At 41.8% G+C, this 22,188-nt stretch overlaps 1 protein-coding gene across 12 annotated transcripts in view; it reads right to left on the reverse strand.

The window, feature by feature from the left end:
* The window catches only part of PHF21A (PHD finger protein 21A), a 187,746-nt gene that overhangs the window by 26,879 nt on the left and 138,679 nt on the right, over nucleotides 1-22,188 (reverse strand). For 10 of the 12 annotated variants that reach the window (XM_055423927.2, XM_055423926.2, XM_088843278.1 and 7 more), the window contains 4 exons: nucleotides 16,686-16,886; nucleotides 10,519-10,770; nucleotides 8,100-8,189; nucleotides 3,645-3,938 (listed from right to left, as the gene is read on the reverse strand). In XM_055423927.2, coding sequence (XP_055279902.1) covers nucleotides 3,645-3,938; nucleotides 8,100-8,189; nucleotides 10,519-10,770; nucleotides 16,686-16,886 — 837 coding nt within the window. The remainder of the gene's footprint in view (nucleotides 1-3,644; nucleotides 3,939-8,099; nucleotides 8,190-10,518; nucleotides 10,771-16,685; nucleotides 16,887-22,188) is intronic. The other 2 variants (XM_055423934.2, XM_055423936.2) reach the window with 2 other exon arrangements.

The following is a 22,188-nucleotide window of genomic DNA, read 5'->3' on the forward strand; positions in this document are numbered from 1 at the left end:
TTCGGTTTTAAAAGATAGAAACCAAAAACTCTGGAAAATACTAGAACTAAATTAGCCACATATACCTCTGAATTACAAATTCACCTTTTGAGGCCACGGTGCACGAATAATCAAAGCCAGACACCTGCGAAGTTTTTAAATGTCCAAATGGTTACACCAATCAAGGTTAAAATTTGGATTGAGGGCAAAGCAATATCCATCTTTTGGTCACTTGGCTCTGTTCTCCCCACTGGAGGGCAAACAGTCACTACCTCAAATTTCCTTAAAGGGAAGACTGGGATTTTAAGATAATATATAGGATAATATTCTCAACTTGGAAGTACTTTTTTTTTTAAGAGGATACTGTGTGCTGCTGCTGCTGCTAAGTCACTTCAGTCATGTCCAACTGTGCGACCCCATAGACGGCAGCCCACCAGGCTCCCCTGTCCCTGGGATTCTCCAGGCAAGAACAGTGGAGTGGGTTGCCATTTCCTTCTCCAATGCATGAAAGTGAAAAGTGAAAGTGAAGTCGCTCAGTCGTGTCTGACTCTTCACGACCCCACAGACTGCAGCCAACCAGGCTCCTCCGCCCATGGGATTTTCCAGGAAAGAGTACTGGAGTGGGTTGCAATTGCCTTCTCCGGATACTGTGTAGGTTTCTATATAGAATAATAAATGGAAGTAGGGGAACGGGTAGCAATCTGACAAATTTTCCCATAAAACCTGGGATTTTTTCAGCAGTCTAGCCTTGGGAAATACACAGGCGGCTTTATTGCAGGGGATGGGATAGGATGGCATGGATAAAAAATGAACATTAATTCCTGGGAACTAACTGTGCCAGGCACAGTCTAACAGACTTAAGTGCTTTATGACTTTCTAGCATCCACAGGCGTTTAGCCCCATTTCACAGAATGCCGGAGACATACAAGGAAGCCGAGTGGGGGCTCCGATGTAAGTTTGTCTGGCTTCACCTACTTTTCTCCCTTAAATATGTTTCTAGCCTCAAAGCTCTTTAAACTTTACCACTCAGTTTCTCACAGCCACAATGTAATATGGCTTCTAATAAGGGATAAGACAGGGGCTCTTTCATCTGGGGTGGATAAGAAGTTGCGGATGTCTAATGGGGGCGGGGGGAGGAGAAGTGAGACAACTGCTGTTACAGCTGATGTTACCTCTTTCCTTTCCTACAGGGAAGCCTTTGAAACTGCCCAACCTGCTATGCTTCCTCCTATGAAGGCAGAGCCACAGCACCTGCCCTAAATGCTCTAGAGACTGAGTTCTGTGATGGGACAGGCTTTAACTTACCAACCCTCATGTCAGTACATGCAGTGTAACAGCTGGTTTGGAATCAACACATTTTTATTAAGTGATTGCTATCAACCTAAACAAAAGAGCAGAAAGCAGAAAGGAACCCATCTAACCTGGTCACATACAGAGTGTTACGATACAGGTTTGGGTATCTCTACAAGTAGACTGTAAGTGGTACTTCCATGGCTACATATTGCCTATCTATGAGATCTCTTCCGTTCCGTTCCGTCGCTCAGTCGTGTCCGACTCTTTGCGACCCCCTGGACTGTATCCTACCAGGCTTCTCCGTCCATTGGATTCTCCAGGCAGGAATACTGGAGTGGGTTACCGTTTCCTTCTCCAGGGGATCTTCCTGACCCAGGGATCGAACCCGGGTCTCCCGCATTGGAGGCAGACGCTTTAACCTCTGAGCCATCAGGGGGTAAACAGCTCTAAATGAGATACTGGAAATGAAATATGAAGAAAAAGGGGGAGAGTAGAAAGATCTGAAGATAATCCTGAGAATGGAGTCTAAAGAGAATCCTTGCTGACCTAGCTTGATAACCTCTGAGACTGCTATGCCAAGTGGTCTGCTAAACTAGAACAGCAATGACTGCATTTGTTTATTAGATCAAAAAGAAGGGAGCCCATGGAGTCCACTGCTGGAAAAGTTTTTTTAATTTATGGATATATTTTTATGATATTATAATTAACATGAAGAGCTCTATCAATATGTAAGGTTGAGACAGGAAAAGATATTCAAGAGCTAATACAGAAAAAACAAGTTACAAAGTAATATATAATCTGGTTTTGCCTTTTGTTTTAAAAAGAAAATATGGAGCAATATGATGCTAAACTGCTAGCATCAACTTAGGAGGAAAAAATTATGGGAGAAGTCTACTCTCTTCACAGACCATGAGGGAATGTACTTTCTACCGTATGTATTTCTGTAATGTCTGGATTTTCTCTTACAATGAATATTTATCATCGCTGTAATCAGAAAAAAAATAAGAAATGTAAAATGAAATGAAATGGAAAAGATTTTTGTCTCCTAAAAATATCTTGATCAAATAAGAGGTCAAAGAGAAACAACATTCTAAAATAATGTTTTGAAACCACATTCTTCGTAACTCTAAGGCTCCTCAGAGGTCCTCTGAGAGCCAGCACAGGATATGACGGCAGATGGTCTACAAACATGACTCCACCCAAACTCCTAAGTTTGGGCATCTTACTTTATTTCATACTGAAGCTCCGCTGATAATAAATTTGAAAACTTATGATCTAAAATGCATGTTTAGTCATTTATCTCTAAATGTTCCTCAAAGCATTTCCTAGGCTTTGAGTAGGCTCCCCAGGAATAGGTACGTGTTTTCACTTGTATTTCCTGATATAAGATTGTGGTACCCAGATTCGTAGTGCCAGATTAGCAGCATTTATGAGCTGCCTGGGTAGAAAGCCGGTATTCCATGCATAAGGCTCCTCTGCTCAAGGCGGCCAAGGCAGCAGGAAGCCTTCTCATTTCCCACCATCTGGCCAGCCTCTCTGAATCATGGTCAGCCACCCAGAAGCAGAAGATTCAGGATCACCAGAGACTATTTTCAGATGAATGAGAACTCAAGCCTGAGCAATTAGAAATAGGTCAATGACTTTTTAAAGCAACCTTCTTAAAAGAGCTTCTCTTTGCAAAATTCTTTCTTGTCATTGGTTTTTCTTTAAATAGAGTACGGTGACTGCCTATAATTCTTCTTGGTTTTAGAAGTCTTTCTGTCATAGAACCCTTATGTATTCTTGGAGGTTTAGTTCTACAGACTTGCATTTCTGACAGAAAATCCGATTTTAGAAATATAAATGAAAGGCTTCAGTATTTCAGCTAAAATGTCTGTAACCTCTAGAGTTAAAAGAATGCATTTTAGAAATCTTAATTTTTCATTGGCTCCTCATTGTCTATAATAGACAGGGAAAATCTCTGTAGTGAAATTCTTTTCCTCTTTTTGTTTATTCTTCCTGACTTGTATCCTGATGTCCTCATCTGGATTCTCCCTGGGCCGAAAGGAACACAGCATTTTCTGTTTACTTCCTTGTCTGTGCTTCCTGACTTAAGGGCAGCAGAACTCATCTGTGAATTTCTGCTTCTGAACCAGCAGGGGGAGCTCACTCACACAAGAATCAGAATCCACCTACAAGGAGACGGTGGGTAAAGCAACCCCAACTTTCTTCAGTAAGAATGGCCCTTTTGTACTGTGGATAAATTATCTCCTGATAAGCAACTAACAATGGTGCTGAGATAAAGAGCCTTTGAGAAGATAAAGACACCTTACAGACTGCCCAGCCTCAATGGCAAAGCTACTGCCCAAAGCAGGTGCATATTGTGCCTGTACCTGTTTTTCAAGGCTTGGCTTGCTAAGCTGTACAGTCTGAGGTCCAGCGAGTCTGGTCCCTGGAGTAGCTATCACAATGCTGGTGAGTTGGGCCATGGGGAACGTTTTGGCTATGGTTGCAGTCTGCCCATTGACGACACGGACGGGGTGGATAGAATTCTGGGAAGTAGGGAGGGTCGTGGGGGTGAACTTGGTCAACATGACGGGCCTCTGGATAAGCTGAGGAGCTGCAAGCATGGGAGGAGGTGCTGGGGCAATAGGAATGTTATTCTGGGCCACAGGCTTGGGTCGAACCTATGGAGAAAGAAAGAACAATTATCGTATTACTTAAACTTCTCAAGTCCTATAAGCTTTAGACACTGCCAGATCTTCTACACTATATATGTGAAATGGTATTCAGTACAAATATTTATTGATAGCCACTTTAGAATTATCAATTCTATAAATCTCAGGATACATAATATTACAGAGATGCATCAGCTCTTAAGAGGATCCAGATGCTATCCCAGAAAGTAGATTTTCTGATTCCAAACCATAGCTCCCTCTTCTATACTATACCACCTCTTCAGGCTGAGGTCAGATGCCTAAACCAGAGACTGGTCCCACCCAGAACCTGTGTCCAGCAGTGGTAGTAACACTGCCAATGTCCTGAGCTCACATTCTAAATTTCTTCATACCCACAACTTCAGTTCACTCCCATCTCTGGGCCTCTAACTCCCTGTTCTCAGCCAGTCCTTCTCTAAGTCTCCCTTGTGGCTTCCTCTACCTCTGCTCAATCCAAAATATAACTATTTCTAGGGTTTTGTCCTGGAACGCCTTTACTTCCCAATGTCCTCACTCCTCCTGGGAATTCTCACTCATCCTATGGCTTCAATTACTATCTACATACTGAAGACTTCCACACTCGGATCTCAGGACCAGACATTTCCTGAACTTCAGAATCATTTGTTCATCTCTCTGTTATACATCTCTACTTGGAAATTTCATCAGAAGTTCAAAATCAACACGTCTAAAACGCATCAACTTCTTCCAATCCTTTCTTCTTCTTATAATCATTACCTCAATAAATGCCCCTTTCTTACTAGGAAAAAAAAAACACTTCAGAATCATTCCTAATGCTTCCAACTCTACCTCTGCTTCCTAAATCCTTCTCAAATATGTCTACTTTTCTATCCTCACTGCCATGACTCTAGCTGTGTCATTTGACTGAAACAGTTGCAGAAAACTGATTAAAAACATGGGATTATCCTTGAAAGTGAAAATGAAGTTGCTCAGTAATGTCCGACTCTTTGCGACCCCTCGGACTTGCAGCCCACCAGGATCCTCTGTCCATGGGATTTTCCAGGCAAAAATACTGGAGTGGGTTGCCATTTCCTTCTCCAAGAGATCTTCCCGACCCAGGGATTGAACCCAGGTCTCCCACATTGTAGGCAGACGCTTTAGCGTCTGAGCCACCAGGGAAGTAGCCCATGCCTGTGTTCAAATCCTGGTTCTACTCCTTACTAGTTAGCTGTGTAACCTAAGGTAACATACCCGATCTCTCTAAGCCAGTAGTTTTTAAACTTTCTAAATTGTGACCTAGAGGCAAAATCTTCTCCTTATATGTAAGAATTTGACCTTCAGTTAACTCTAGCTGTATACCCCTGGAAGCCTGATAACAGAAGAATGCCAACTATGTTAGTAGGAACACTGCTTACGGTAAAAATGACCTCTTGTTGCTAACTCAAATCTACTATTTCCATTATTTGCAAAAGACATAGATAGAAATTTGCTAAAAACATTTTTGAAAAAAAAGACACCATGCTTTGGGCTTCCTAAAATGGGGTGACTCTTGTAACTGGGTATGTCCACTGTAGGGACCTTGAAAGCCACACCTATGAATTGTTGCAAGATACACTGGGCTCCTGAGAGGCATAAGGCTTCTGTGCCAGGGAGGCTCTCCCACTGTCCTGATGAAGACCTCATTCGCCTGTACCTGAGCAGTCCCTGGACAGTCATAGAGACTGTTGTATGGACACCTGTAGGGACTCCTACTGAAGAAAAATGTCTGATTCTATCCTGCTGGCAAGCGCTGGTTTCTATCCTATATCATTCCAACTGGACTGGTGCAGAGGCTGGCCTTGACCGTCCTGTGAGTCTGAATACTTAGCTGCATCTAAGACAACCCAGTGGTGTGTGCTGCAGATACATAATAGCAAATACGTTTTATACTGTAAACATGTATCTATCTATACACAGACAGAGACATTTACCTACACATCTATTTTTTTAAAAAACCTCATGAAACAATACTTTTGTGCAAGGTACTCTTAACATTTCCTATTCTGTTTTCTTCATTTTAGTTAAAAACTCTGGTTACAGTCCACCAAGTTGATTTCACAGTCTACTAATGGGTCGTGACCCACCCTTTGAAAAACAGACTAAACCTTAGATTCTTAAATAAAAAAAACACCACCTACTTTCACAGTGTTGTTGTGAGGATTAAAATAGATAACCCGTGTAAAATGCCTACTACAATAAGTGGCATATAGTAAGATTCTCCAAACATTAGCTATAGTCATCGAACGGTTTTTCCTGCCCCAGTCTAGACAATCACCAACCTATTCTCTACACAGTGTTAAGGGGGAACTTTCTAAAAGAAAAATATAATCATGCCAAGCACTTGTTTGAGAATAATTTAATGGATCCTCACTGTTCCGAGGTTAGGCCCAATTCCTAGGTTCCAAATTCCTCCAAGGTTCCAAAGGCACTGGCCCATGGGCTTCTCCATCCTCACCTTACTCTAGCCTGAGTCAGCCGCGTGGCCCACAAGCTCAGCCACATCAAATTTCTTCTGGTTCCTTAAGCCTACGTGTCTCTCACCATTGTGGACTTGCATACATGTTCCTCTTTCTGCCCGGCACATTTCTATTCCTCCTCCATAACCATGTCAAACTAACATCATTAGGATTTTAGGTCTAAGACTGAATGTCAACTCTTCAAGGAAACTTTCTCTAATACTCCAAGGATGAGCTGGGTGTCCTTCTCTTGTGTTCTCAGACTATACGGTACTTCTAACAATTGTACAGTAGCTAAGTCGTGTCCAATTCTTTGCAACCCCATGGACTGCAGTACACCAGGTTTCCCACCTCCTGGAGCTTGCTCAAACTCATGTCCACTGAGTCAGTGATGCCATCCAACCATCTCATCCTCTGTCATCCCCTTCTCCTGCCCTCAATCTTTCCCAGCATCAGGGTCTTTTCCAGTAGGCTGGCTCTTCACATCAGGTGGCCAAAGTATGGGAGCTTCGGCTGTAGCATCAGTCCTTCCAATGAATATTCAGGGTTGATTTCCTTTAGGATTGGCTAATTTGATCTCCCTGCAGTCCAAGGGTCTCTCAGTAGTCTTCTCCAGCACCACAGTTTGAAAGCATCAGTGGACACAGTGATTGCCGTACATGTGTCGGAAGCTGCATGAGGCTGAGAACTATCTTGAAACCCTCATATCCATAGTTCTTAGGGCCCTTTTGATACCTACAGCATTAAGCATTTACCTGATAAATCACTGACTTGTCTTATGTTAGCCCTGCCCATCCCCCGCCCAAGGCAATTCAGAAATCACTAATGGCCACTGACCACACACTTCCTTTCCCTTCTCTCTTTATCTGAAAGCTGAGGCCTCAGAGAGGAATACCCAATCTTTCTACCACGCAAGTCAACTCCCCATCAAAATCCATACTGGGACAATCCTGGTAGTCTGTCATGAGAATGGTGAGTTCAGCCCAATTGCTAGAAGAATGCTCTCATGAGAATGTGGGCAGTATTGCTTGGGTCTGGGTTTCCTAGCAGATTCCTAGTCTAAGTCTTTATTAGCAAGACTTTGTGTTTCAGTATAATGCTCAGTGCCATCACTTTCCAGAGAACAGAATGCTTTCTACTAGCTGGGTTGCTACTGTCTCCTCCCTACTCTCCTCAGCATACGGGGTTCACGGGTGGCGGAGAGAAGTGAGACCTGCATCCCTTCCCCACTGGCAGGCAGTTCTGGCTAAATTCTTCCGGTAAGTCAATGTCACAAGGTTGAAAATGGCGCTGCCTTAATTAGACTGAAGACAGCTTCCCTTTCCATGCATTCCTCTGCTTCAGCCCTTTGTCACTGCTAAAAAAAACCCCTGATGGTAACATAAGCTTCTTCTGAGCGACTTCCCTGGTGGTCCAGTGGTTAGGACTTTGTACTTCCACTGCAACGGGCATGGTTTCGAACCCTGGTCAGGGAACTAAGATCCCACATGCTGTGTGGTGTAGCCAAAAGAAAAAAAAAAGGCTTCTTCATGGTACAGGGATCTGCAGCTAGAATCTTTTGCTAAGTGGGATCTGAATACAGCTGAATTGACAGGTGCATTACAGGCTGCTTCGAAAGGGTCCACAAGGATTCCTGTCTCACCTAACCCAACACTGGGCTTGTCACTGATTTACTCACCTGTGGAAGAAAGTTTGGACGTGGAGTGAGTCTAGGAGGGGGGATAAACTGTGGTACTTTGATGGGCTGAGGAGGTGTTGCCTGAACCTGCTAAAAAAAAATGAGAAAGACAAATCAGAGGGGAAAATAATTATTCAATATAAAATAAAAGCTAGGCATCCTTTTTAAGAGTATAACTGCTTTACAACATGTGTTAGTTTCCGCTATACAACAAATTGAATCAGTTATACGTATACACATATCCCCTCCCTCTTGAGCTTTCCTCCCACCCCTCAAGGTCATCACAGAGCAGCAAGTTGAGCTCCCTGTGCTATACGGCAGCTTCCCACTAGCTCTGTTTTACATGTGGTCGTGTATACACGTCAATGCTACTCTTCCGATTTGTCCCACCCTCCCCTTCCAGTGTCCACATGTCCATTCTCTACATCTGTGTCTCTATTCCTACCCTGTAAATAGGTTCATTGGTACTATTTTTCTAGATTCCATATATATGTGTTAATATGTGATATTTTTCTCTTTCTGACTTCACTCTATATGACAGATGCTAGGTCCATTCACATCACTACAAGTGACTCAATTTTGTTTCTGTTTATGGCTGAGTAATATTCTATTGTATACATGTACCACATCTTCTTTATCCATTCAGATGCCGATGGACATTTAGGTTGCTTCCCTTGTCCTGGCTATTGTAAATAGTGCTAAAGCTCGGTATTCTTAAAGGATTTTCAGCATCACTAGTCTCTCGATCAGACAATATTTTCTACAAGCTTTCACTGGAGAATTAACCATCTGAATTAACATCATCCTACTCCAGTACTCTTGCCTAGAAAATCACATGGACAGAGGAGCCTGGTGGGCTGCAGTCCATGGGGTCGCTACTAGTCAGACATGACTGAGCAACTTCACTTTTACTTTTCACTTTCACACATTGGAGAAGGAAATGGCAACCCACTCCAGTGTTCTTGCCTGGAGAATCCCAGGGATGGGGGAGCCTGGTGGGCTTCCATCTATGGAGTCGCACAGAGTCGGACACGACTGAAGTGACTTAGCAGCAGCAGCAGCAGCAAGAAACTTTCTTATTCTCCTGCTTGCATGCTTTGCCCCATAAAGTGAACCAATCACTTTTGTTTCCTTATATAGCTAATGTAGAACGTAACAGACTCAGCAATCTTAGACGATTTCCTTTGACATTCAAGAACTCTTGCACTTGTGTATTTTAAAAGTCAACACTGATTCCAAAGTAAAATCAAATTTTCAGCCTGGACAGATGGGCTTTTTCCTAATATAAGAGTTTTACCTAACAATGAATGGCTTTCTTCCTACAGAGAATTCTCCAGCTCTCAGCATCTGGCTGAGTTATTTGGCTGCTTCCCTAAAGATTCCTGGATAAGAAGCAGAGCCTCCCTTTAAGGCCCTCTCTTCACTCACCACTGGTCATTATTCGAAAGCCACCAAGAGCCCTTAGCTTCCACTTTAAGAACGGACCTTTAAACTGCAATTTGGATATATTCTGAAAACATTGGTTTTTAGATGGTTTTACCCTAGAAATCTTAAGAACAATTTTTGTTCAAGAACTTCTTCCTTCCAGAGGTCGTTTTTTACTGATGGACCTTGGAATGGACACTGTTATTTATGTTTCTTAAACATTTTTAAAGTGCCCCAACTAACTCCAGTACTTCCTGGGTGCAATTTCAAGGAAGAGTGAACCAAACAAACTGAGCAGGGCACTTCCCCTGAATTAGTAGCATAGTGCCAGCGTACTCAAGTGTCACAGGGAGGACTGGATGTCACAGGACAGGATGGAAGAGATACATGAAACCGCATACATGCCTCTGGGAAGGGCATTTTCCCTCTTTAAGTCAAGTCATACTTTGGCCATCCTTGGTGTCAGGACACCTCTACAATTATTTAAATAGATTGTGTGTGTGTGTTAGTCGCTCAGTCGTGTCCGACTCTTCACAACCCTATTAACTGTAGCCTGCCAGGCTCCTCGGTCCATGAGATTTTCCAGGCAAGAATACTAGAATGGGTTTCCATTTCCTTCTCCACGGGATCTGCCCAAGCCAGGGATTGAACCTGGGCCTCCCACACCGCAGACTTTTTACTGTCTGAGCCACCAGGGAAGCCTCAAATACTAGAGTGCGTTGCCATGCCCTCCTCAGGGCATCTTCCCAACCCAGGGACTGAACCCAGGTCTTCTGCATGGCAAGTATATTCTTTACTGTCTGAGCCACCAGGGAAGCCCTTATAGATAGTAGGAATGCCATATTCCCACGTCGGCCCCCAAAGCGAGTTTGGTATGGTAGAAGACTGATGGAGACTGAAAAATCCAGCAGGAGCGTAACATGGATATAACTCTACAAACACATATCCTGAACCCTCTCATGTGGGCACACATGAGTAGCAGCTGCTGGCTTACCAGAGTGACTGTGTTTTTTGCCACAATTTGGACAGCCTCTGCCCCAGGCCCAGTGACCTTACTAGACGTCTGGAGGTTGACTGGTGTGTTCTGCACATCAGTGCTGAGCACAGCCTTCTGACTGTTGATGGCGGTCACCATAGCAATGGTAGGTCTCTGGCCCACAACAGAGGCAGGCATGGTCGCAGTTGCTGCTTTCAAGACGAGAGGTAGTGTCTTTGTGGTAATCATAGAAGCTGTAGTTACAGTCTTCTAGGAGACATGGAGAACAGATATTAGGACACTGAAGTGCCATCCCACTAAACAAAATGCTAACCTCCAGAAGAAAACAAAGCAATGGTTCTCATAATCAGTCAAGCTTTTTGGTGTAACATTTCTTTTGTGTACACAGAGCACAGTTCTTACTACAGGGCAAGACAACATCAGGTTTGCCAGAGTTCTCAAATTTAGCTTCAAGTCTGTTTACAGTAATAACTGCCAGATAATATGGCTGAAGGATTTTCAACAAGGAAAGGAGTGGGTTTACAGATAGAGAATATGAGTGCAACTATTTCTTCTGTGTTTTTTTTTTTAATTTTTGCTTGTTCTCAACTTAAACTTTGCAAAAGTTGCAAATCAATGAGGTACACACCATCTCTTTAACTGTTACAACCTCATCAATATGAAGAAACTTATCATATAATTCTGGTTATCTGCCCTCTGTGACACAAAGGCTGGAATAAAAGGACAGTCAGTGTCTTTTAATTCTTTTGAGTGTCACCTTGGAGAGGAAGAAAGGAAACTCACATGAGAATTAGTACAATTGTTGCCTCAAAGGCAGTAAACCCCCAATTCTAGATAATGAAACCTATTAACCAACTAGTATAGTAAATACCAGCTCTTGATACCAAAGGGATATGAGTCACTACCAACAATCTTTTCTCTGAAGGACTGCTGCTGAAGTGATTAAAGACCCAGAAAAAGGTGATGGGGTGGAAACAAACACCTGAGTTTCAGAAAGTCTGATAGATCAGAGTCTGAACTAAGGTGAGAGGACTTCACCGATGCTCCACAAGCACTACTGCAGCTCTGGAGCTGTATTTTTCTAGATTTTTCTATTAGCATAATTAAAGGAGCCAGCTACAAAAGAAGAAAATACAAACAATCTCATTTCATGGCACATACATCCATCAAATGTTACTAGTCACTCAACATAGAGATGTTTGAGAAACATGAAAATATACCTGGTCTAATTTGTTGGTTCTCATTTTAATATTATCATATTTCATCTTTTTCTTCTTACTCTGTACTTGCCCTGTTCAGTTTAATAGCTAATAGCCACATGTGGGTATTCAAATTTAATTAAAACAAAATAAAAATTAAAGTATCAGTTCCTCAGTCACACTAGCCACACTGAAAGTGTTTACAGCCTCATGTGACTGGCGGCTACCAAACTGGCCAGTGGCGCTTTCCACACCACAGAAAGTTCTATTGGACAAGTGCTGCCCTCAACCAGGGCGAAGGACCCCACTCTCCCTGAAAGAGACTGGAACAAATTCCTTTGTGAATATCTATTTCAGTGTTTATGCAAGTTCTTAAGTCATTTGGTCTTAAGTAATTTTTCTGCCTTAAACACTTGCATGACAACACACTTGCAAGTATTATCTAACTTTTTAACACGCTTTTTTAACCAAAAAAATGTAATAAGCTGACCTCATCTATCCCATATTGAGAATTACTGGCGATCCTTATTGATGCCTACAATTAAAATCACCCAAATATGTTTCCTCTTCCCTTAGTCAATGATACAAGATGGCTTATCTTCCTTGCCACTGTCCTCTCCACTGTGAAATGGGAGTAAAAGGGGAAACACGGATAATTATTATTTATCTTGGGAGGTAGCAGGCCATCCACTGCCTATCAGTGATGAAAACCAAATAAAAGTGAAATGCTACTTATCGTCAGAAATGTTACAGTAGTACAGCAGCGAGGACTGACTTTATGTTACCAGCTATCTTAATATCTGTTTTTAACCCAGTGTGATATTAGTTCTATCTTTCAATTTAAAACATTCAAATACACAGAACTTCTGAAGTGGTGAGCAAGCCACACCAGATGGCACTCAATCCTGGTACCACCACGAGTTGTAGAAGGAAAGCTATAATCAGCAGAACTCACTGACACGGATTTTAAAAACATTCGTGCATGTTGTACTACTTTAGAAGAGGGTCAGTATACTGCTGTTTGAAATATGCTTGGTTCCGGTTAAGTCATTATCAATTTTCTGAATAATTATTCTTAAAAAGTGAGTAAAACCTCAAACCAAACTGTATTATATACTTACCATTAACTATAACACTAAAATGCACTGAATTCTAACAAGTGTGTTCACATTAGCATTTTTATTCTACTTTAGAAATATTTAGTTGTAGCTAATTTCACTCCATGTCTTCTAGCAGCTATATAGCTCTCTTTGCATATAAAGGCACAAGACCTAGTACTATATGTTCTGATGAAAAGCTTTTGATGAATATATTTGCTAAGCATTTACTGACACCAGGTATTGCCACAGGTACTGCTTAGCTCTTTACTCCTGGTCTAGTGCTTATTCTATTCTAAGTACTAGGGAACACAAACTGATCCTGGAGTTCTGAGTCTAGATGACAAAGAGAATCTAAAATTTTGATATCCAAACCTAATGAAAACCTCTGAGTTGTTCTGGCAGGAGGAAGAGAAGACACAGACAGGAAAGGTGCCCCCAAACAAAGAAAGTTATTTTTATGGAAGCTGTGATTAGTCCTTGACTGGCTGATGCGGTCCAAGTATGATCTCTTTCAACAGATGACAGCAGTTTTCCCAGTTTCATGAAGGGGTTCTTTATGGACAAAACCAAAACTGCATGAACTAGAAGTTAATGCAGAAAATACATGGCAAGAAGTACCAACAGCAAAATCTTTTTTTTTTTTGCTAAGTTATTGGTTTTTTACGGTCACATGTGGCTAGTGGCTACAAAGCATAAGGAACTGGATTTAAAAAGACCAGCTCCAAAGTACAAATCAGAACTTAGAGCGATTATTACCATGGGCTCTAATTACCTTCCACATCTATTTCAGATCGATGGTTTAGTTTTGAATGGAAGGTAACCGTTGTACACTTGGACAATTCTATCAGTAGAATTCCACTCCCTTTTGTCTAAAAGGGTTTATTTTCTGTTTGGTTTTATTAATTGCAGGCTTCTTTACACTTGTATTCATTTAAAATGACAGAGTTGTGAATATAAGTTGAAGAGTACACCTGTGTTCAACTGTTCTTTCATTGTTTTCTGTAGATTTGAAAATTTTCAAAATATACATGCAAACATGAGTTGGAGTTAGCTAAGTAAAGGGAGCTGGTTTCCTTCCCCTGTTTCCTTTCTCTCCCTAGCCTTGGCACATGCTAATCATCCAACTTAGAATAAAACGCTTGCTCTTCCTAGTGTCTTCTCCGCTAAATTAACAGTTAATCCTTTCTGGACTGAAACATTTAGAATATGCCATACATTAAACTTCCCATTTGTCCCTGACCTCATGAACCTTTAATGACTCCCTACGACTGCCAAAAAACCCCAAAGTTCTGCCACACGTTGGAGAGCTTCCACAAGCTAGCCTCTTCCTACTTCCTGGCTCTATCTCCCTTCTCCACCACTTCCTGGAATCCAAGCTCCAGCCACGTCAGGCTCCTTGCTATTCCCAAGGCACACGTTTCCCTTCTGTCCATACTTTTCTTCACACTGCTCTCAGCACTGTGATGTTCTTTCCCCTCTGCTCCATCACTGGACTCTCTTATCTGTCAAGGCCCTGATCCAAAACCACCTTCTTTATGAAGCACTCTCTGAGGAGCATTTTCACAGCTCCTCACTGGTGTTTTCATTGTTTTCTTGTTAGTTGTTTACATCTTCCTCTCTTCTAAATTTTTTAAGTTCTTGAAGACAGAAACCCTGTCTTATTTGTGAATCTGTCCTCTCCAGTGCCCAGCACAGGGCTTGCATATAGTAGAGACTCAATAAATATTTGCATAATTAATGAAAATAATTATTATAGTTTACCAGATTCTAGGCAAGTACACTGTTGTTGCTGTTCAGTTGCTAAGACATCACTACCTCTCTGTATACTAAAAGCTAGCATATAAGGAGCACCCAATAAATAATGATGGACAGTTTACTATAAAAACAAAACCCCCAAACTTGAAGATCTTTTGGCTTTTATCATTAAAAAAAAAAAAAAAAGCAATATAAAACAAGCTTAGTTAAATCAGTTAAATTATCAGATAGGCCACCAGATGGAGAGCCCACAGTTTTGGGAATAGCCCCGGGCCCCTTACTATTGCCATCCTAAACCAGCACGGAACTCAGATTAACAGGGAAGGGATTAGCCATTGTTTAAGTATTAGGTAAGTATTTCCTCTGATTTGTGCAATATGGAATGGTACTTAAAGAAAAAGTTTCCATGGATTAATAGAGAAAACTCCTAGTACCAGGAAAAAATGAATTGTACCAAACTCCTTCCATGTAAACACTTTCTGATCAAACTGTACTTCGGAAAGAGAACAACCAATCCAACTGTTAAAAACTCCAAAAGAAGTAAACTGATAGGCAACCTTTTAGAAGAAACACAAGTCCTGGTCGGGAGGGGGGAGGGTTTTAAAGTCAGTTTGAATGCTTCATTTCCAAATAGCCTTGGAGATCAGGGTAAAAATGATGGAAGCCACTCTAGCTACCTGATTTACAATGGGGACTCTTCATATTTCCTTCTTTGGCATTTTATATAATGTCAGTATTTCTCTCTCGGACATTGTATAGCAGTTTATAGTAGCAAATGGACAGGTTTTTCAGTCAGAATACCTGGGTTCAAATCTTTGCTCCACCACGTGACACTCACACGATTTTACACAATTACTAATTTCTCTGTGCCTTAGTTTTCTTATCTAGATATCAGAGAGAATAATAATAATATTGTCCTAGGAGGGCTGGGGTGAGGACTGTGCACATTGTACATGTAAGCGCTTAGAAGAGTGCCAGTATAACGTTATAATATAACCTCTATCAAGTGTTAACTGCCTTCAGAAATCTTCAGTATTTTTCTGCATTTGCAGAATATTGTATATGAACCAGTCCAATGTATGTAAACAGTGACTAACCAAGTACACTAAAATCTTTTGCTCTACTTATAAAGATATGGTGGAGATGGTGTTGGTGGGTGAGCGGTGTCCATGCTTAGGTTTCAGAATATCCCCAAATCCTTGAAACCATGTACAAAAATGGCTGTATTAGGTGTGAATGTGTATTTTTCCGGGGAGGAAATCCATGGCTTTACAGAGTCTTAGAGGAGTCTGTGACCTCCAAAGACCAAGAGCCACTGTTGAAGAGTCCCATTTTAAAAGGTATGCCCATCCTACATATAAGAGTGTGGAGATCAAGCTTGATTATTTCTCTTAATTGAATCATTCCTAAATACACCCTTTCTGTGTGTCTTGAATGCCTTGATATTCTTACATTATGTGGTAGTATAAATGCCCTTTTCAGTAAAATCATTTATTTGCACAGCTATACCAATTAGAATGTTCTTAAGCTTTCCACTCCTTAGTGCTATTTTTGACCTGGAGCTTCCATTTCAGATTTCCTTCATTGTATGAGAACAAACACATATTCTCATATGAGATGAATATGAACTTGGAAGTGAATATTTCATTTATATGAAATATATCACCTTCTAAATGCGTCTTTCTACTGGTCCCATGGGCTTTGATTCTGGAATAGTTCCACACCAACTGCTAAGCATTCCAGAAAAACAATTCTTGAGGATGTCAAGTCACAGAGACATTTAGAACAAATGTAAATAAACACTTTGGGAAATTCAAAATAAGACTTTAATTCTGCTCTAACACAGAGACGTGACTTTTGATTACCTTTTCCCCTTCTTTGGACACATAGGAAATCATTTTAACTTTTACTCCTTGGTAACGTTATTTCTTTATGCCAATGAATTCCAAGTGACTGTTATCGCAGACACAGTATAAAAGAGTAACCAAGACAACTTCTGTTCAGCGCTGGTTCAGCTTGTCAGCACAGGCTGAAACAGGACCTAGTTCCCCATGACCGGTGACAGGTCAGCCCACAGCACGAAGCGCGGGGCGCCCGTCCACACGCGTACCTGTGACGCAGTCAGGCTGGGGGAGGAGGCAGCCGCCTGCGCGTGGTGGTGGTACTGCTGCTGCTGCTGTAGCTGCTGTAGTGGTTGCTGCTGTGCTGTTTGTAGTTTGTTTTCAGATTGTGGCAATGGCTGTATTTGGAACTTGTCTGGTTGTTCTTGCTTTACTATCAGGTTCTTCCGTAGCTGTTCAACTACTCTTTTCTACCAAATGAGGACAAAAAAGAATAAAATCTATTAGAATATTGTTCTATCAGCTGTAGAGAAATAGGCAGCAATTATATGCCCCTGACAGCTTTTCTGGAACCAGCTAAATCTAAAACTTGTTACACCTAAAATTTACACAACAGATTAAGACAACTGAGAAGGAACCCACGGCATAAGAAACACTTCGTCTATAAAGGGAAGCTGAGCCACAGATGAGAAGAAAAGCTGAAAGAGGGCACATAGCAGAGCTGAGACTCCTTGACTATTATTACTTGGTGTGCTGGGCTGGAAGGACAGTTTAAAGTAGCAGTAAATACATGACTCTGGAGACACACTCAGTTCAGTTCAGTTCAGTCGCTCAGTCGTGTCTGACTCTTTGCGACCCCATGAACCGCAGCACGCCAGGCCTCCCTGTCCATCACCAACTCCCAGAGTTCACTCAAACTCATGTCCATGGAGTCAGTGATGCCATCCAGCCATCTCATCCTCTGTCGTCCCCAATCCCTCCCAGCATCAGGGTCTTATCCAGTAGTCAACTCGTCACATGAGGTGGCCAAAGGATTGGAGTGTCAGCTTAGCATCAGTCCTTCCAATGAACACCCAGGATTGATCTCCTTTAGGATGGACTGGTTGGATCTCCTTGCAGTCCAAGGGACTCTCAAGAGTCTTCTCCAGCACCACAGTTCAAAAGCATCAATTCGCGCTCAGCTTTCTTCACAGTCCAACTCTCACATCCATACATGACCACTGGAAAAACCATAGCCTTGACTAGACAGACCTTGGTTGGCAAAGTAATGTCTCTGCTTTCTAACATGCTATCTAGGTTGGTCATAACTTTCCTTCCAAGGAGTAAGCCTCTTTTAATTTCATGGCTGCAATCACCATCTGCAGTGATTTTGGAGCCCCCCAAAAATAAAGTCTGACACTGTTTCCACTGTTTCCCCATCTATTTCCCATGAAGTGATGGGACCAGATGCCATGATCTTAGTTTTCTGAATGTTGAGCTTCAAGCCAACTTTTTTACTCTCCTCTTTCACTTTCATCAAGAGGCTTTTTAGTTCCTCTACACTTTCTGCCATAAGGGTGGTGTCATCTGCATATCTGAGGTTATTGATATTTCTCCCAGCAATCTCGATTCCAGCTTGTGATTCTTCCAGCCCAGTGTTTCTCATGATGTACTACTCTGCGTATAAGGTAAATAAGCAGGGTGACAATATACAGCCTTGACGTACTCCTTTTCCTATTTGGAACCAGTCTGTTGTTCCATGTCCAGTTCTAACTGTTGCTTCCTGACATGCATATAGGTTTCTCAAGAGGCAGGTCAGGTAGTCTGATATTCCCACCTCTTTCAGAATTTTCCACAGTTTATTGTGATTTACACAGTCAAAGGCTTTGGCACAGTCAATAACTGCCTCAACTCAAATTTTAGTTCTGCTACTTACCAGTTATATGACATTGGTCAAGTCATATAAGCTATCTGTGCTTCAATTTCCTGTTCTATAAAATGAGGTAATTAACAATAACCTTAAGACTCTTACAAGTACCAAAACGCCTCATGTAAAGTACTCAGAATTATTAGTGGTGTACATTGCTGGTCATTTTTTTCTTTTGCATCTGATAACATAGATATCAGTCATACTAAGCTTTATTAATCAAACAAACATCATGTATGTACCCCAGTTTAAAACATTAAACAGACTTCAAGAAGCCTTGATCCCAGCACTATGTGATATATACAACAGAGACTTTAAGTTACTGAAACAGGGAACTCATGTAACAGGATTACGAAAACTTTGTTTAGGCAGAGTAGGGTTTTGAGTACATGGGATGAAATTTTTAAATAAATTTTTTCCCTGTCTTTATTGAAATCAAAGAAAATGGTGTGTTCAGAAACCTTCATTACTATAATACTACATTTCAACAAAGGTAGTCTGCAGGCACAGACTAAACTTTGCATCTAGAACTACGTGGCTACGTGAATCTCTTCACGTGATGCGTGGAGCAGCGGCAAATGGCTGCTGAAGACTGGCAAATGGCTCAGAGAAAGTCCACTAACCATGTGGGGCCTGACTTGGGCTCTGACTCTCCGGCCCTAATGGCTGGAAGAAAGTCTAAGCAGCACTCCTCATTTACACTTTTGAGGTGAGTTCACCAGCTAAGGTTTGTTACTTCTGACAAAAGCAGATTGCTATTTTCTAAAATAGATTTTAAATAGAGAAGAAGAAGTAAATAAAGATCGCTAAATGAGGGGTTAAGTGAAACCGTAAGGGCCAGGCTGATTTTCACATTCCTGCTTATGACTCTAACCAACTTCACTACACAATACTCTCTAAAGAAGCCAAACCTGCAGGCAATGTGCTTAACCTACTTGAACATTAAGATATTTACAAAATGGATTTTTTTTAAATGTTAAGCCAATACAAAATACATTCTTGACCAAAAAAAAAATTTTTTTTAATTGATTCTTTTTAGGTAATGAAAATATCATATAAAGGCCGGTGAAGGGAGAGTAGGCTATACTTTACACTCTGCTAGCACTGCCTCTCTGAGAAGTTAAACATTAAAAAGAAAAAAGAAACATGCAGAGTTCAAAGTATTTCCAGAAACCATCTGCAGAATACGAAAAATGCAAATTAATAAAGATATAAAATTCTTATAAAAATAACTTACAAGTCTTCAAAATCCTGTTTCTCAAATATAGAAGGCAGAGTAATGGAATGGGTATAGTTTAAGAGAAGGAGAGTAATAGCAGTGGTGCTACGGATAATTCTGAGCATCACATGTAGATTTTATTACTTGGTGACTGCCAAAACATTTAGACATTTAACAATTAAATAATTATTTAGAGCTGCTTTCAGTCCCCCTCCCAAACATATTAATCAGCATTAATTAAACATATTAACAAACTAGTTAAAGTGCAGCACCAGCAGCTAAAGAAAGGGACTAGAGAATCTTTGCTACTGCTGCTGCTAAGTCACTTCAGTCGTGTCCGACTCTGTGTGACCCCATAGACGGAAGCCCACCAGGCTCCCCCGTCCCTGGGATTCTCCAGGCAAGAACACTGGAGTGGGTTGCCATTTCCTTCTCCAATGTGTGAAAGTAAAAAGTGAAAGTGAAGTCGCTCAGTCGTGTCCGACCCTTAGCGACCCCATGGACTACAGCCTACCAGGCTCCTCCATCCGTGGGATTTTCTAGGCAATAGCACTAGAGTGGCTTGCCATTGCCTTCTCCGAGAGAATCTTTACCAAAACAAAAATAAACCTACCAGCTCAGAGCAGGGGGAGGAGGAGAAACAATACAAATATAAATGTGATATCTGCCAAAAAATATACTTTGAACAAAAACAGCACCGGAAACTAAATCATTACTGTACCAGGCACAAAAGGAAAAGGTGTTTTTCTCCTCTCCAGCCATCCTTGGGAAATACACTGTGCTCTTCCACTTACTGCCTAACCAGGTTAAACTAGAAGCAAGAGACAAAGCTCAGAACCCATTCCTCGTGTTTTGTACAACAGAAGGGAACAGTAGGGGAAAAAAAAAAAAGGGACGCAGGCTAGAGTACTCTGCAGCCATATGGCTAGAGCAAGGTGACGACCAATCAGAACCAGAATCAGGACCATGGGAGTCAGTGAGTCACCAGGCAGTCACAACTGTTCCTCCCCGGGGCCTGAAACAGAGAGGGGAGGGGAGGGGGAGGGGGGATAACACCTGCAAACGTTATCAGTCCCCGAGCAGAGGGAAAAACAGAAAAAACAGAACTGTGCAGACTGGACACAGGTCAGAGCATATGAGCTGTGCAATGCTTCCTTTGAAAGAAGGCGCTAGCATATTTCAGAGAGCCGCTCAGAAATGCATTGCCCCGGCAGTCCTTGCTGTGTTCACCAGAAGACAAGAAGGATATCCAGCATATAGCTGTGCATGGATTTTTTTTTTAATGAAGGTTCAGGTTGATTCTTTACATCAAGTAAACTCCTATTCACTGCACTCTGAAAACCAACGATCTAAAGTTAGATGAGTTCTGGAGTGGAGGTGCTTCTTCCTTACGAGCAGAGACCCTGCACACTCTTTGTAAGGGCCGGCTAACAAAGGAGAGCTGCCCTGCGCAGTAGCTGGCTCTTCCAGGTTCCACATCCAGGCTTGTTCTAGTTCAGTCTCGTAGCTCTGGCAAATGACGATAATTCCATTAACTCCAATAAGACCCCGATCCAGGCCTGTACAGCTCTGGGGGGCAGTAAGGGAACACAGCTACAGTGCTTCGTAAGTCTCAGCTTGTGAGGTCAAAGTTCTTAAGTAAGCAGTCTCTCATCTTCACAGGTAGTGAGCCTATATACTCTTGCTATTGTGTGTTTTAAACAAAGAAATCATGACTTCTGCTGGTCATGGATGAAGGTTATACTGGCATAAGCAACTAGGTATTTTCAATGTTATTCACATATATTCAACTTAAACATTGCTAATTATCTTGGAACATCATCCCGAAGCTTCGAGAAAAGGCAAAGTCTCACAAACTGGCTATTCGTCACTCACTAAATGCTGGGAAAGACTGAAGGCCAAAGAAGGGGACAGCAGAGGATGAGATGGTTAGATAGCATCACCGACTCAGTGGACGTGAATTTGAGTAAACTCCAGGAGATAGTGAAGGACAGGGAAGTCTGTCGTGCTGCAGTCCATGGGGTGGCAAAGAGTTGGACACGACTCAGCAACTGAACAACAACAAAAAACCAGCGATTTCCTTCTCCAAAAAAAGGAGGGAGAAGAGGAAGGACAAAAGAATTGAAAAAGGAAAAGCTGGAAAGAATGAAGGCAGAAAGGAGACAGAAAAAGTTAACAATCTGTTATCTTCCCTCCTTAATATATTTTCTATAAACAATAGGCCAGTGTGCCAGACATCCAGAATGGCTAGTACTGCCCCCTTCAAGTCATCTGTCAGGAAGTGCTCCAGAAACCCAGCAAGTGATTCCAAGCCTCCGATTCCCTTGACATTCGCATCACTAGGTTTCACCAGGGCTTGTTCAGGCAGAAGGGTTCAGAGTCCCTGACATGTGAAGTCACAGTTTCTGAGACAGGCAGTCACTGTGATAAATATTGTGACATTCAGCAATACCATCAACGTGTTCACAGGACAGCAAGACAGACCCCAAAGAAAAACACAGAAGTTTATAGGCTCAGTTCAACAGAAAATCGGGTTCATTCTTCTGCTATGTAAGTCAATCATTCCAAGAGCCATGACCTTTGTCAATACACAAGGGGATGGAGTGGTGGAAGAACAGTCTACTCTTCCACTCAAGCCACCAATTTA

This window comes from Moschus berezovskii, chromosome 14 (genome assembly GCF_049115385.1).
Source record: "Moschus berezovskii isolate FMDL1 chromosome 14, NW_MosBer_1.0, whole genome shotgun sequence".
Lineage (NCBI taxonomy): Eukaryota > Metazoa > Chordata > Mammalia > Artiodactyla > Moschidae > Moschus > Moschus berezovskii.